The 15,995-nt window shown below is 52.7% G+C and overlaps 5 protein-coding genes across 5 annotated transcripts; 3 read left to right on the top strand and 2 right to left on the bottom strand.

Moving 5' to 3' along the window:
* Nucleotides 1-2,840: 2,840 nt before the first annotated feature.
* On the top strand, nucleotides 2,841-4,115 carry H6S33_011834 (uncharacterized protein; the record flags this gene model as incomplete). Its single annotated transcript, XM_044843179.1, has 2 exons — nucleotides 2,841-3,976; nucleotides 4,046-4,115. 2 exons carry the CDS (start codon nucleotides 2,841-2,843, stop codon nucleotides 4,113-4,115), a joined length of 1,206 nt encoding a protein of 401 aa, XP_044695502.1.
* A 1,681-nt stretch (nucleotides 4,116-5,796) lies between these two features.
* Nucleotides 5,797-9,493, bottom strand: H6S33_011835 (uncharacterized protein; the record flags this gene model as incomplete). Its single annotated transcript, XM_044843180.1, has 2 exons — nucleotides 5,797-6,678; nucleotides 6,791-9,493. The coding sequence occupies 2 exons, from the start codon at nucleotides 9,491-9,493 to the stop codon at nucleotides 5,797-5,799; spliced, it is 3,585 nt and encodes a 1,194-aa protein (XP_044695503.1).
* Nucleotides 9,494-9,639: 146 nt separating this feature from the next.
* H6S33_011836 (uncharacterized protein) lies at nucleotides 9,640-9,810 on the top strand (the record flags this gene model as incomplete). Its single annotated transcript, XM_044843181.1, has 1 exon — nucleotides 9,640-9,810. One exon carries the CDS (start codon nucleotides 9,640-9,642, stop codon nucleotides 9,808-9,810), a length of 171 nt encoding a protein of 56 aa, XP_044695504.1.
* Nucleotides 9,811-10,791: 981 nt separating this feature from the next.
* On the bottom strand, nucleotides 10,792-13,181 carry H6S33_011837 (uncharacterized protein; the record flags this gene model as incomplete). The annotated part of the gene is made up of 5 exons (XM_044843182.1): nucleotides 10,792-11,341; nucleotides 11,397-12,441; nucleotides 12,505-12,747; nucleotides 12,819-12,921; nucleotides 13,062-13,181. The coding sequence occupies 5 exons, from the start codon at nucleotides 13,179-13,181 to the stop codon at nucleotides 10,792-10,794; spliced, it is 2,061 nt and encodes a 686-aa protein (XP_044695505.1).
* An 861-nt stretch (nucleotides 13,182-14,042) lies between these two features.
* H6S33_011838 (uncharacterized protein) lies at nucleotides 14,043-14,593 on the top strand (the record flags this gene model as incomplete). Its single annotated transcript, XM_044843183.1, has 4 exons — nucleotides 14,043-14,090; nucleotides 14,204-14,259; nucleotides 14,358-14,492; nucleotides 14,557-14,593. 4 exons carry the CDS (start codon nucleotides 14,043-14,045, stop codon nucleotides 14,591-14,593), a joined length of 276 nt encoding a protein of 91 aa, XP_044695506.1.
* Between the last annotated feature and the right edge of the window lie 1,402 nt (nucleotides 14,594-15,995).

The raw sequence follows: 15,995 nt of genomic DNA on the forward strand, positions 1-15,995 counted from the left end.
TAGATGGGCACCTACTATCTTTTAAACATCTGTTATAGACAGACTAAGTTTACCTTTACAAAACGAAGTGCGAGTCTAGACTTTTTACGAGCGAACAGAGGAAACAAGAGGCCACGCAGGCTAACACTACGACTAGGCTTCTCACGAGCAAACAGAGGAAAGGAACGGGAAACAAGAGGCCAAGTAGATTAACACTGAGATCCTCGCATGCTGCCAGGAGTTCAGTGTCGAGCCTACGGGGCCAGAGGAAGGAGAGGAAGCAAAGAAGACCCACGAGCCAAAGGAACCAAGAACTAAAGGAACTAGAGCCAACCCACGAGCAAAACCAGAGGCCGAAGCCAACAAGCCAAAGAGAACGAACCCGCGAGGCAAAAGCGAAAAGGAACAGCGAGAAGACCCAGAGATCCACAGGATAAGAGAGAGGAGCCAAATGCCACAGAGCCTAAAAACCCACGAGCCAAAGGAAAAAGAGCTAAAAGCTCACGAACCAAAACCCAGAACTCAAAGCCCAAAACCAAAAACCAAAAAACCAAAAAACCAAAACCAAAAACCAAAAACCAAAAACCAAAAACCAAAAACCCAAAACCCAAAAACCAAAAAACCAAAAAACCCAAAAAACCCAAAAAAACCCAAAACCGAAAAACCGAAAAACCGAAAAACCAAAAAACCAAAAAAAAAAAAAACCAAAAAAAAATCCCATAGAAACCAAAACCCCACAAGGATCCAAAGACCCAGTAGCCCCAAAAGATTGGTATGGAACCAGCTCCTCGCTATTCAGCCAGAAAATGATTTCCCCAGTTCTCAGCCCCCCCAGTCCCCATACATAAATGTCCCCCAGATGCCCACATGTCCCCAAGGACCCACGACCAAGAACCAAAGAGGTGGCAAAGCAGATGTAGCCTACTTTTTTTCGGGAAAGGCCCAAGGTACCAATCCGTACTACATAAATATCGGCTAGAGATCTAGACCTGCCACAAGGAGAAAGGAAAAAAGAAGTCTGAAAGGTGAGGAAGCTCCTGCCCTTTTATTCACCGGTGGGTCAGCGAAATTCTTTTTTCAAGAATGGGGCTTGGCTACGAGAATCTTGTTTTTAAGTAACTGGATAAATCATTATCTTGGCCGTGAAAGTTTTCTTTTAAGTGTTTGGATAAATAATGATCTTGGCTGTGGCCGTATGAGGTCAATTATCGTGAACACGATCCTTGGCGCCGGGTTGCCAAGGTTAATGAGTTTAACGGTTAAGCAACAGTGTCAAGGTTGCTCATGGGTTTACCATGGGTAGCTTATCTCTGCCCATTCGTGGTGGGCTTGGTCCAGGCGAATATGGTAGAAATATATAGCAGAAAAGAGTTATTTTGATCATTGGTCGTCGTAGCTCCTAGAATCAAAAACACAATTGATTCACTTCGACCCAATATCCAGAAGTGAACCGGATTGTATTAAATATACGGGATTCAGGCATGATTGATCATGATGGTTCTCGCAAGCCTGGCTAGTACGAAGATGTTTGATGTTCTAGTTATAGTGCAGGCCACGATAAACCTATGTCCCGTGTAAGGTTGTCTTGGTAACGGTGCCTCCAGTCTAGCCTAACTAGACGTGTAATCTATATGTATAATTAGACAGGCTTTCATCCTTTTCGTAATAGAGCCATCCATCTTATTTAGTGTGGTCCACGAGGGCGAGCGTCCTTGTGTCCTTGCCTCGAGGACATGTCCTCGATGACATGCAAAGACAATGGTCTGAAATGACAAGGAGTCTCGAGGACACTACCTATCCTTGCCTCGAGGAACCCCGAGGACAATCTTTGGTATATTATATGCTTAATCTGCCCCATTGAGATGAGATCAAGGGTAGGATATGCTTTCTAATTGAAATAAATACCCTTTTTTACTCTCCCGGAGTCGTTCCCAAGGTTCCTCGAGGTTAGACAAGGACAGAGGTCAACGAGGCGAAGTACCTCGAGGACACTCTCAAACCTCGCCTCGAGCGTCCTCGTGGACCATATTGGTCATACTACATGTACATATTGAGTCTTCCTCTCTATATATATGCATCCCGGTTACTGTCTCAGGCAAAAGAAAATGGGTTGAGAGCACAGGTATCGTGTCGATAGGTCTTTCTTCGAAGTGCTATCTGGGTAGACTATAGCTCCGACTCCGAGGTGGTATGATCCACGGAAATCTAGACAGCTGTCCTCGACGGTATGCAAAGACGGTTGCGCAAAAGGATAAGAAGCCTCGAGTACACTCTCTAGCTCTTGATGTGTCGCCTGATGGAGACGAGGTCTGGGAAAATATGCCTTTTCCTTTAAACAAACACCGCTATTTGTTCTCCAGGAATCATTTTCATCATCCTCAAGGCTCTTCAAGATAGCTCTAGGGGACTTCAAGGATAGATAAGGATAAAGGTCGAAGAGTTAGAGGTATCGCAGTCAAGAATATTAATTCCCAAACCTAGCCTCGAACTTCCTCTTTAAGCACACTAGTTTTAAGAATAATTTAAAAGATTATTCATTCCTCAAAAACGGAGAGCTATGGAGAAGACAACCTGTCACTGCCTGTTTTAGTTGGGGGAGACTACACGATTTTCGTGGAGATGCTTCTTTCGGAGCCCCCTGTAACCTGCGACATATATTATCACTCGAGCCTTGGCAACCACCAACCTATATCTCACCGTCCTTCCTTCTCTCCCAACCAACTCCCCAACTCCCCAACTCCCCAACTCCCCAACTCCCTACCTCTTCACCTCCCTTCCCCACCACCCCACCACTCCCTTCTTCCCTCCACTCCAACTATCATTAAACCCCCGGGTCCCCCCCCCCCCTCTCCTCCTCCAAAATGGCCAACGTGCCATACCAAGCCGGCCTCAGGTTCGGCCACGCCCTCGCCATCCAACAAGTCCGTGACGTCATGGACAAGCTCTTCCACCCCGCCGTCATCAACTCCCTCACCATAGTACTCGACCGGATCTCCATGCCCCCCTTACCATTCGAGATCACGTCCCCCAGAGCAGCCCTTGTAGCCGCCCCTGGGCCCGCCTCCAGAGCCCTTCACCCCGATCCCGTCACCGGAGGCCTCCTGGCGATTCCTCCCCTGCCAATGTACGTGGAAGCCCCAGGCCCTCCTCATCCTGCGCCTGAGCCTTGCCTTCCTGCGACTCCGACTCACCATCATACAAGCGGAGCTCTCCATTCCACGGCTAGTTGTCTCCCCGATTCTTCCGCCAGAGGGGATTCAGAGGAACTCACCCCAGCCCCGCCGGTCCGGAGACGCGGTCGCACGGCCCGTGACGCTCCCTCTGCCCTCGTCAAAGAAGAGGTGCAAGAAGACGCTGCTCCAGTGCAGCCTGTGCGGAGAGGTGTCCGCACAACAAGAAGCCAGGTCTCGTATGCCGAGCCCTCTCTCGCTGCCGCTGAACTGGAGGACGCTCACGAGGCTTACGTCCCGAGGCCTGGCCGTCAGAGCAAGCACGGTCTGTGCTCTGAGACGCTCCTCGACTCAGGTTCTGAGGATGCTGCTCCCGTCCAGCCGGCCCGTAAACGCGGCCGCCCAAGAAAGAACATCGCGCCGCCCGAGACTCTTGTCATGGCGGATCCTAAGCAGGAGGAGGAAGAAGGAGAAGCCACCGCTGAAGAAGACCTCACTCCAGTCCAAGCTCCCAAGAAGCGTGGCCGGGGTGGCCGCCCAAGAAAGAACGTCGTGCCGGCCGAGACTCTTGTTGCGGCAGATCTCAAGCAGGAGGAGCAGGAGGAGGAAGAAGCCCCCGCTCCAAAGCGTGGCCGTCTCAGTACCACTGCTTCATCCCCCGAGGCTACCGTCGAAGAGAAACTCGCTCCAGCCCAGGCTCTCAAGAAGCGCGGCCGCCCAAGAAAGGTACCTCCTTCACAGGTTGGCCGGAGCGTCCTCGTTCCCTTCGAGGGGAAGCTTGTTGATCAGAAGATGAAACGTGGAAGGGGGAGAAAGAAGGTGGTTGTGTAAGTTTTCGCTTTCTTCTATTTTTTCTACTATATGGGAATTTTTGCTAACCAGGATTTCGTTTGTAGGTCTGATACTGATACTAGCACTGCTGAGACGCACGGTGTTGCGGCGAAGCACGAAGATTCGGAGTGGTGAGAGCTGGAAGGCCTGGGAAGCCAAGGGTGTATGAGTATTCGGGAGAGCCTACAGCCCTCCCTTCAGAATTTTGTGCCAACTTCTAGCGCTTCCTTTACACGCCTCCTTGTACTCTTCCCCATTTGTCTACTCTGAATATGCACTATCATTATGTACCACGATTAACTACCGAGAGAATATGAATTATATTAAGCATAAACAATTCTCAAAGTCTTAGAAAATAAATCTGTGGCTTAAACTCGGTCTTACTTTTTTCTTCTCTCTATTAAAAAGTCCCTCCATAGATACCACATTTCACAAAAGTAGCCGAGAAAAGTGTACAAGTCAACTGTAGACATTTCGTAAAAACCGACTGTTGTTGGGTAGAAAAAGGTTACCGCTATTCCTATTGTTCTATTTTAGGGATAGGAAAACAAGCTCCGTTGGGATTCGAACACCCTCTTCCTATTTGGCAAACGTCCTATTGATAGCCAGACGCATTCCCACCTATTCTAGCGAAGCTTCAGGGTAGGATATATGAGCGCTGGGACGGACGGTAAAGATCAGTCGTTTGTGATAGGAGAGATAAAGAGAGATCTCAAGGTCTCGAGCTCTGAATTAAAGTCTAGAACGTTCGCAAGAAAGACGCCCCAGGCCCTGCCCGAACGAAAGACCGAGCGGGCTGCCTCAGCTTCCCTTTATAGCGTCTCAAACCTACCACATATGCTTCACCAGTTACAACCACGTCGCTATTATAAAGTGTCTTGGCACCTGTTCCGCCAACCTGTTCTACAGCGTGCCTTGAAAACGGTCCAGGGCACTTGTAGGCATATGAGCATATGGCCGTTATCTCTTACTACTTTTACACTCCCACTTTCGTTGCCCTATACACGAGCGTGCGGGGTGGAGGCAGGAGGGGAGCTCGAGTGAGCTAAATAGCTCAAACCCGAGTGATACCCCATGCATCAACCCTAACCCTAGCTACTCCAAGAACCGTTCCCTCTTCTACCCATTCCCACCCCCCTTGATCCGCACATCCTCATCACGAGCAGCAAATTTGCAAGAGGTCTATCATGAATATCCCATATATTCCCTCCCTCTAAGATAATAAATAAAGCCCTCTACTACTAGCTACACAATAACCCCCCCCCCCTTCCCCCATTCCCCGCATACACAGCCGTTCAATCCCCCCTCCTATCCAGCCTTATAGGCAATACTACCTAGCTAGCCGGCTTGGGCGACCTAGCTACCCAGCCGGCTACTAATAACTAAAGGTCGTAGATAAATATATACAGCAACAAAAGAAAAAGAAACAAAGTATAAAAAAGTATAGCTAAGCTAGGTGGGGTAAGAGGCTAGTATAAGCAAGGAAAGAGGAGGTAGATGGATGGATAATATAAAATAAAGAGGAAAGTATAATTCGAGAGAGAACATCCAATTCCGCGGATGGAGAATAAAATATATAGAGTGGGAGAGAGAGAGAGAGAGCCAGGAGAGGAGCCAGAAGAAGAGGAACAGCCAGAGAACAGAGGACAGAGAAAAAATAGCTACAAAGCGCACAAGCAAGCAAGCAAGCCAGAAAGAAACCCCATTACAGCAAGTTTAAGAAAAAAAAAGGAAGAAAAAGCAGAAAAAGCCTACTCAAACACTCAAAAAAAAAAAGAACCAACTCCGATCCCAAAACCCATTAACCCACCCCAGCCTACCTCGACCGTTTCTTCCCGACCACATCACTCCCACTCGCACTCCTATTCACCTGCATCCCGCCCGCGCCCGCACTATACCCGCCCTTCACCACGCCCAACTTCGCACTCTGACTCCTAGTCCTCTTCGGCGGCGGCCCATCCTCCTCATCATACTCCTCCTCATCCCCCGCCGCATCACCCCCGAGCCCATTCCCACCCCCACCACCAAAGATCTTATGCGCGCCCGGAATCCCCGACACCTTCCCGACCGTCTTATTCGGCGTCAACACCTCCTTCTCCCCCAACGGCGTCCTCCCCCCTCCCCCGATCTTTCCCGGAAACACCGCGGCCGTCGGCGTCGTCAACGGCGACACCTCCTCCCCCTCGTCCCCCTCATCCACCATCTCCTCATCGTCCGCGCCCCCCGCGAGCACCACCTCCCTCGCCGCCGTCCGCGGCAGCACCATCGGATACTCATACTCCCTCTTCCTCGGCGTCGCGCCCGTGGGCCGATACTCCTTCATCGGCGCGCGGACCACGGACCTGCGGAGGTCCGAGAGCGCGGGCAGGATGACGGCCTCGACGGGGTCGAGCGCGCGCTCGAGCGCCGCCGTGTGCGCGTTGATGTCGTCGGCGAAGATCTCGGTGTCCTCCTTGACCTCGGCGAGCCTGGTCTCGTGGGTGGTGTATGTGTCGCGCACGGAGGTCGCGAGGGTCTGCAGGGTGGTTGAGAACTGGGTGTGGTGAGATTCGTTGGCGGCGCGGGCGCGCGTGACGAAGGTGTCGAGGGAGGCGAGTTGTGTGTCGATGCTGTGGACCTGCGTGTCGACGAGGGAGACGGTTTCGGCGTGGATGGTGGTGGCGGTGCTCTGGATCGCGGCGCTCTGGGCTTCCGCGGCCTGGAGGGGGAAGGGGGAGATTGGTTAGTTTTGGGGGTCAATGTGAGGGAAAAGGGGGAGGGGGGGGTGGGGGGGGGGTAATGATCGGGTTGCAGGTAATGATGATGCATACCTGCCAGTCCTCCTGCAGGCGCGTCTTGAGCCCCTCCTTCTTCGCGCTGAGGTTCTCAATGAACCGCTCCTCGCTGCCCGCCCACTCGTCCATGCCCGCCTTATACTCCTTCGTGGCCGCCTCGAGCTCCTCCTGCACCGCCGCCACATCGCTCTGCACGCGCTGGATCCGCGCCGTGAGCCTCCGATCCTGCTGCTCCGCCGCGCCATTGACCAGCCTCGATATCTGCGCAATCAGGGCCTCGCGCTCCCGCGCCGCCTTCTCGCGCTCGTCCTTGAGAATGCCGTCGACGTCCTCCTGCGCCTTCCTCGTCGCGCTCGTGCTCGCCGCCGTCGCCGCAACAAGCTGCACCCGCAGCTTCTCCACCTCCGCCTTCTGCGCCACAACGCTCTTCTGCGCCTCGTCGAACAGCACGCGGAACTCGCGCCCCAGCTGCGCATACGACTCGTGCAGCATCGTCCCGAACTTGGCTAGGTCCTCGACGACCTCCGCCGCGATGCGCTCCGCAGCGTCGTTGAGCCCCTTGAGGCCCTCGCCGACCCGCGTCTTGACCTCCTCCCGCAGCACCTTGATCTCCTCGAGCACCGCGTTCATCTCCTCCTTCGCCTTGTGCGTCTCCGCGGCCAGCGCCGCCTCGCCGGTGCTGAAGCCCTCGAGCCGGTTCTCGATGTGGCTGTACGCATCGTCCAGCTTCGCGACCTCCACCTCCACAAACTGCGCCAGCCGGTCCGTGACATAGTCGGCCAGGCGCTGCTGCTCGCCCGTAAACGCGCCCAGCTCGCTCTCGACCAGCTCGGTGGTGGACACGACGGCGCCCGACGACCGCTGCCACGTGCTGTGGTTGGTGACCTCCAGGTCTGCCATTCGGCGGATCTTCCCGTGCAGCCCGGCGACGTCTTTGACGGTCTCGCCGAGCGTTGTGATGAGCGTGCGGCCGACGCGGTCGAGCTTCTCCTCGGTGTGCTCGTGCGCGATGCGCAGCACGGTCTCGTCGGCGAGGTCGCGCTGCGTGCTCTCGAGGTGCTGCTCCGTCTTCTCCAGGCTTCCCTTCGTCTCCTCCAGCGCCCGATTCGTGCACTCATGGTCCTTCTTCAGCGCCACAAACATGCGCATGTTGCTCTCAAACTGCTCGCGCGTGTTCTTCAGGCTATTCTCCATGACCTCGATCTTGCGCTGCTGCTCCTCATTCAGGATGCGCCGGCTCTCGCTCTCCTCCGTCATCTCCTGGTAGCTCTCGCTCGTGAGGAACACGCCATTCTTCTGCCGCGTCGCGTGCAGGTCCCCCTTCAGCTTCTCAATCTCCAGCACATACTCGCGGATCAGCGCCTTCTTGGTCAGCATCTGGTTCATCTGCGGCTTATTCCTGATGTCCTTTGCGCGCGCCGCATAGTCCAGCGTGCTCATCGTCTCCTCGAGGTTGCACTTTGCCGGCGAGATCGTCGCGATGATGCACGTCTTTGTGCGCCCGCCCAGCGAGTCCTGCAGCAGCCGCGTGAGCTTCGACTCGCGGTACGGGATGTGCGGCGACTTGTCGACGAGCGCATTGATCACGCGCCCGAGCGTGAGCAAGCTCTGGTTGATCATGCCCGCCTCGCGCGCGCGCTTGTTCTCCGCGCCCGAGCGCCCAATGTTCTCCGACCCGGCCAGATCCACGAGGTTGAGCTTCCCCGTGCGCAGCATGTCCTCGCCGTCCTCGCCCATGACCTTGACGTGCACCGTGATAGTGAAGACGGTGTGCGAGCGCGACGAGAGATCGTTACACTTCGTCGCGGCGACCTGGCGCTTGTGGGATCCGTCCTGGAGCAGGCGGACGCCGTCCTCGGCCGACTTGATGAACGACTCCTCCATTCCCTGAATCACGATAGCGCCCTTCCTCGTCGAGTCCTCAAAGATCTTCACCTTCGCATTATCGTCCGCCGCCAGCAGGTCCCTCAGCTCCTCATTATACAGCTCGATGAACGAGCACTTGACACTATTATCCTTCTCGTCCGCGCCGCCGAGCTTGCTAAACAGCTGATACAGCGCGCGGGGTATGATGCCCGCCGTGTCCGAGTAGCTCCCAAAGTTGTCCGCCATGTCCCCCGTCATGGTGTACGTCTTCCCCGTGCCCGTCTGCCCATACGCAAAGATCGTGCAATTGAACCCCTGCAGCATCTCGTCCAGCATCGGCGCCACCACATCGTCGTAGATCATCGTCTGGTCCGCCTCGGGCCCAAACACCCGGTCGAAGCTGTACGTCTTGTTGCTCAGCGCCAGCGGGCCCATGCTCAGCGCGATCTCGCGCCCGCGCAGCCCGCCCGGCGTCGACACCACGACGACGCTGCTCTCGCGGATCTCGCGCTCGGAGCGCCCGCGGCAGCGCACCACAACATTAATGTTTGTCTCCGAGTTGTGCTGCTCGTCGTGGAGGGCCTGGGCGGCCTCGGCCGCGATCTGGCGCGCCGTCTTGCGCGTGGGCGAGCGGCGGGAGGTGGTGGAGCGGATTGAGCCGGCGGGGGAGGGGGGCACGGCGGTGGAGTTGGAGTTGGAGTTGGAGTTGGTGGGCTGCGGGAGGTTGGGGGGCGCGCCCATGCGCGCGTTGGCGATGGAGATTTGGTGGGCGGTCATGAGGCCGGCGGCGCGGGAGGTGGGGCGGGAGGTGGCGGCGCGTTGGAGGTTTGTTGCTGCTGTTTTGCGGACGCCGGGGCGCGGGGGGCCAGACATGCTGGCGGTTGGGGGGGGGGTGGGGGTGTGTGATGATGCTGGTTGTAGATAGTTCTGGTGGTAGGTGGTGGTAGGTCTGGTAAGGTTGTGAGGTGTCTGTGTGTGCTAGAGATGCTGCTGTGTGTTAGTAGTATGTAGTTGTGAAGATGCTGCTGCAGACTGGTGGTGAAGATGGTGATGATGCTTCTTCTTCTTCTGCTGCTGCTGCTGCTGCTGCTGCTGCTGCTGCTTCTGCTTCTGCTCCAGGAGGCAGAGGTCTGGCGGGAGTGAAGCTTGTTGTCGATGCAGCTCTCACGTGTGTGTCCGTGTCGGTCTGAGATGTGCAGAGGTGTGCGCGGAGGGGGTGTTGGGTGTGGAATGGCCGTCTTGAGTCTTGACCCTTGCCCTTGTCTTGTCTTGTCTTGTCCCGTCTTGTTTGTTTACGTTTTCTGTGCAGCCCGGGAGAGACAGAGAGGCCGAGCAGCAGCCACTACCGAGTGCCAAGACACCACCACCACCGGGCCCTGGTTGGCCCACCGCTGCACACACACACACCCAGACACACACCCCCAGACACCCCAGACACACACACCCCAGACACCCCAGACACCCCAGACACCCCAGACACAACCACAGGAGAGCTCCAACCTCTAGATAGAGTCTACAGCTACTTGTATGTTATCCACATATATCGCCTATAACCAATTGTACCGTACACTATCGACAATCTACCTGCTATGTATCCTGTACTCACTATCCGCCGCGCCCTAGCTCCATCCATCATACTCTGATCAATTGCACTGAATTACTAAAAGAAAAAGAAAAAGAAGAAGAAAACATATATCATCCATTCCTCTACCTATTCCTATTCCTATTCCTATCCCTATCCCTATCCTACCGGCTATCGATATCATATCATACTATCCCTATCCTATCCTACCAACCCCGCCTATTTTCCCGCTTTCCCACAAAAAAATTACAGCAACAGAAAAGAAAGAAAAATCCAACTCAAACGAGTAAAATAAAATAAAAAAGCGAGAAAAGAAATACGCAAGTTAATCCCCCAAGCCCTAGTATCGATCCCCCGCCTAAATAATAATAGCTAAACAAGAAGATTCAAGAGAATAACTAACTAAAAAATGAGAGACTACTGTAACCTAAAGAAGATGAACAACAAAAAACACAAACATCCCAAAAACACCAAAGCCAGAAGAAAAAAAATATCAGGATACCGCACGAAAAAACGCATACTATCACAATTTTTATGTCCTAAGAATAAATGAGTAACCCCCCATCCCCCTCTCTGATTACTACCCCAATTACTCCGTATTCGGCGTCTTCCCCGCCTTTGTGGCTGTGTCCACCGTGATGAGTGTGGGCGCAATCCTCCTCCGCTTCTTGTCCCCGCCTGTGGCTACATCGGACGCCTCCTCCGTCTTTGTTGCGGCCGTGTGTTCATCTCTCTTCCCTAAAACACTTCCGCCGGTGGCACTGAGGGGGGTCTGCGGGGGTGTGGTCAATGGCACTCCGGCAACCGAAACACTCGGGAGACTTCCGACGGTTGGGGTCGGGTTGTTGATGGCACTAGCTAGTGAGCTCAGCGTTGTCACTGACGACGCAGATGAGGACCTAGTTGGCGAGCTGGGCTGGCGAACTGGGGGCGCAGGGGATGGAGGGAGGGTAGGTGTCGAGGAGACTTTGGAGGACGATGGTGTCGAGGTCGGGTTGGTGGGTGTGGAAGCGGTAGGGGTTGGCGCCGCCGTGGGGATGGGCCCAGTATATTTCTCTCCGAGCTCCCCCGGCGAAAACACAACTACAGAACAGAACCCATCCGTCGACGTCATGAGTAAAGTATTGCCGTCAGGTGACCTAGATTGCTAATTAGCTTGAATCAAGCACACTTCAAGGGGGGGGCGGGGCAAACCATGTAAGATCGGTGAATGCCGCGTAATGCAGGTTGCTGACAATGCAAAGCGGCGTCTGCTGCTGGGTGTCATATATCAAAACCGCATCCTGTGTCGCAACGGCATACACAATCCTATAGGGAAGTGAGAATGCCGAGTTTGTAGGCGTCCCCGACGAGGATGGCGAATCCGAGTTGCCGGACTGTGATCCGGGAGTTGAAGTGGAAGTGGGCTCCTGGGCCGCTACCGCGGGTGGGGGTAACAACGGGATCGAATCCATATCGGATGTGTCTACGGTTATGTGCTTGGTGGGAGCTGGCGCTTTCCGGTATGTGTAGAATACCGGTGAGCACTTCACCGCAATCGAAGGCTTCTTGTGGCCTGGCAGATGTGCAATCGGCGGCTTGTTCAACCCAGCCCGGGTGTAGATGTATACAGTGTTAATAACCTCATCGGGGTTCTTCACGCCATCTCCAGCCGTGGGATTGGACGTCTTGTACTGCCCGGCCGGGGTTAGGAGAAGACTCCCATCGGGAGTAAAGGTCAGTCTACGGAAGAAAGACGTCAATGTCTCATTGTAGTATATGTTTGCGTTCTTGACCCCTAGCCCGTGAACCTTTGGCGAAAAGTCCATAGGTTTGACAGCAGGCAAGGGCAAAGCCGGGGATGGCGATGTGGAGCGGCGCATTGAGGGAGAAGAACTGAAGGAGCTCCGCCTGCTAGCAGCAAGAATAGGCGGGTTCATCGGGAGAGAAAACCCAGTTGGTGTCCCGGGGGTAGACGGGGCAGGCGACGCAATTGCAATTGCCGATCCCATATCAAACTCCCTCCCCCTCTGGAAATCCGGCGGGGCGGGGCTGCTCGAGGACACCCGTCTCCGTGGGGGCAGATCCATTCTTGAAAGCTTCCCGTGCTGTGAGAGGGAGAATTGCCCATCTTTGGACTTTAGTGTGTAAATGTGCACTGAGCGGTCTGAGCTCTGAGTCGCGACAAACTCATTCAGTGGGTCCCAGGCAACGCCTTGGACATAGTGATTGTGCTCGGCAATTTGTCGAACCATTTGCCCTGGAAATTGCGTGGTTTGTCAGCTCTCTCCAACCGTGATCACTGATAGCGGGCAAACCATACCTGTCTGCGCATTCCAAACTCGAGCAACATTGTCCATGCTCCCAGTAATGAAAAACATCCCATCTGGTGACCATGCAAGGTCGTAGATTTCCGAACCCATGGATCTACACATGTGCTTCAATCTCCACGTCTCCTTATCCTCGAGATCATCTTCTCCAAATCCCGGGCCCGCACGGTGTGTTGGTTCTGCTGGGACCCAAAGAATAATGTTCCCGTCGTCTCCAGCGGACGCTATCATCTCGCCTGTGTCACAAGAAGTCAGTCTCGACCAATTCCACGGGGAAGGCGTTGCAATAGCCGAAGGGTGCACAAACCTCGAGGGCAGAAACGAACAACATTGACAGCCTGGTTGTGTTTGGCGAGTGTACTCAGGTAGACAGCCTTCTTTTCGTCGCCTTCGCCTTGGATTTTCCACAACTACTCAATCCACATCAGACCTGAATTTTTTTTGATTTTTCTCTCCCAATCTCCCCCGAAAAATAAAAATAAAAATAAAAATATTGGGACGGGATCCTGAGGTGGGAAAAACGTGACAAAGAGGTGTAGATCAAACATACGCGAACATTGTTGTCTCCACCCGCAGTTGCAAGCCTTCCTTTGCCGTTTGGCTCAAAGTGAGCACTATAAATAGGCTGGTTGTGTTCGTGCCAGTGAATGGTGAGTGGAACTGCCTTCATCTCGTTTCCTTTGCGCTGAAAGTCGTCTGGGAGTCGGTGAACAGGAGATCTTTGTCGACGACGTTGATGGAGGACAATGAGACAAAGGTTGGAGTGAACAAAAGAGCTAGTAGAAGAACACCAATTCCTCTATTGTGAAATTATGAGAATTCTGGTTTCCGTAGGAAATAAATCAAATCCACTTATGAGTCGTTGAAAAACGGTAGGTTTATTTGGTGGGAGCTTGGGTCGTGAGTTGGTTGTGGTTGAGGATGAGGTTTGTAGTGGTTGGTTGCCGTGGTGGCAGTAAGGTAGCAAGGTTCGGGGGTTTCAGAGCAGAAGATCGGTGCGGTGCAAAGGGTTACTTTTGAGGCGAATAAATTGTGTGCATACACTGGCAGAGGGACGCAGAGAATAACGGGGGCAAGAGCTGTGCTACATCACCGATGCACTTGCCTTCACGCCCAGAGACACTAACTATCGTGGGGATCAGTTCCTAGAACTTCTGTTTATTTACCGTTCTACCATGTGCCCCCTGGTGCAGCAGAACGATAGTATCAGCGTCCAACATGATACTCCAATCAGACAACCACTTTCGCCTCTGTTATATCTTGGCTCTTTATCACGAAAAATGATACATACTTCAATCCTAATGGGTCCCTTCCATCGATCTTGCTATCGAATTATTATTTCATCTCGATTTCCCCACGTTTTCACATGCAACCACATTCTCAGCCCTGTGTCTTCTGTCCTTGTGCAATTCGTTCGGCTATGACTGGATCCTCAAAGCTCAATCTCTTGCGTCCCTCACGAGAAGTGATTGAATGAGAATCCGAGTCTACCCCACAGCTGGCTACGAAGGACTACCAATCCAGGAACAGCATGCCCGGCTTTGTTCCTGACCACTCGGCAAAGGCAATGCTTACACAGGTACATGAGTAGAGTACCACGCCCCAACTTTTCACATTAGCGACTTGCATATGAAACTACTCTGGAGAAGAAGAAGAAAGGAAAGTCTTGTGTTTTAGAGCACTGCGAGGTAGCGAGGCGGCCCGATGCCGCGTGCTTTAGGCGTAAGAAGGGCAGAGCGTTCGGGCAGGTACGTTTGAAGGTACTCTACCCAAACCAGAACATAATTGTACCTATAGCGACTATACTTTGTATGGTTCCCCAGACTACTAAGCTTCACCAATCAAGCGGTACGACACAAGATGTTCCTAGAGTGGACCCTGGAGGCATGCAGAGTGGAATGTCCACGCGGCAAAGTGGGATCGTCCCACCTTTCGAAACAATATTTGCTTGCAGGCAGAGAGAACGAAGGAATTGTAATCTGCGAGTACCTATGAATTGGTTCATATTTCGACAAGCACTGCTGATGTTGGGTTCATTCATATAGTGCCCTCAAGACCCGACTTTTTGCCGTTATCAAATAAGGCTTTTTATCATTCTTTTTTTTCTTCCTTCATGTTCATGCATCGCACCGATTAGACGAAGAGCGCACCAATTGCCTTTGTCGTGAAATAGGCTGAAGTAGGAAAGTGTGACAGTAAAGGTCAAACAGTCGATGGTGCAGTTCTAATTCACATCGCATACGACGTCAGGCCAGATTCAAATAATTTGTCCTCCTAACGCGAATTGGAAGCGTTCCCAAGGATCAGAGTCTAGAGGCCCTCTAGTGGAAAGTCAGGGTAACTTCCGGCGGCGCCTTGTAGCGAGCGAGTGCTGATATTTCTACATACGACGGGAAAAATCCCTCAAAGGATGCGCACGCCAGCAGGTGGATATTCGAATTCAAATATATTTACCTCCTTCTTCACGAGTCTGGGGCTATGGTGTTGGTGGATATCAATGGGTCAATCAAGGCTGATCTTCGGCAGACTGAGAAATACTCGCTGTGGAACTTAGTAAATACTGCATGTTTCTAGGAAACCGACACGTCACCTGCTGCAAGCATTTATGAAATCTCAAGGTTCTGTTACATCGTGCTCCTAGTTCACATAGAGAGGCAACAAAGAATATTTATGACTCTAACTCTCTTAATAATATCAGATTTATCGATGCCTTATTAACAGCCAAACGGCTGATCAGAAAGCGGGGCGCTAGGCTTGATATTTGAGAACTTATCGATAAGAAGATACATGTAGTGATATATTACAATTTGTAGGTACATGTTGTAACTTGTCGTCCTCGTGAACGAATTAACCCGTGTTTCAGAGAAGGTGCTTGCGCTGAGCTTCAATATTATCAAGCCATATTTGTAACTATGCTCTTAGTTCCCGCGCGGGGTTGAATAATTGGTTAACTGCAGACATATACCCTTCCAATGGTTTCGTCTCAATTAGTATGACTGATATGCTTTAGGATCAACTTCGCATGTGATGAATCACAAAGCTTTGTGTGTGTAGCTACGTCGAGAACGGCGATCAAGATCTACTGGCCTGAATCTCTTTCGAATTGTAGGCTGTTTTCGGCTGGAAATCTATGAATGAATCGCGAGGGCTGAACTCATGAAACTGGCGTAGGCAACGGAGTTGGCCAAATGATTTAATGGTTGTCAATCTGCAGGTCTGGATACGAGTTGTTTCTCGACAAAAAAGAGGAGCCGGATCAAATACCGTAAGTACCAGGGCAATTATTGAACAAAGTGTCGTAGCTTATGTATCACTAGCCTGGATTTGGACGTCATTTTGAGCCTCAGACAAGAGCTGCAGGGCAGCAACGTCCTGTCGTACAAGATATCAACAGCTCGCCTTTTAGTCCTGGTATTTAGCAAGTAAGCGCCATAGTCAATGGAAAACCTATTCTCATCAAGAGTGTAGCTTTAATACCCTGCAA

The sequence above is a fragment of the Morchella sextelata genome, assembly GCF_020137385.1.
Source record: "Morchella sextelata strain SCLS chromosome Unknown scls_7, whole genome shotgun sequence".
Classification (NCBI taxonomy): Eukaryota; Fungi; Ascomycota; class Pezizomycetes; order Pezizales; family Morchellaceae; genus Morchella; species Morchella sextelata.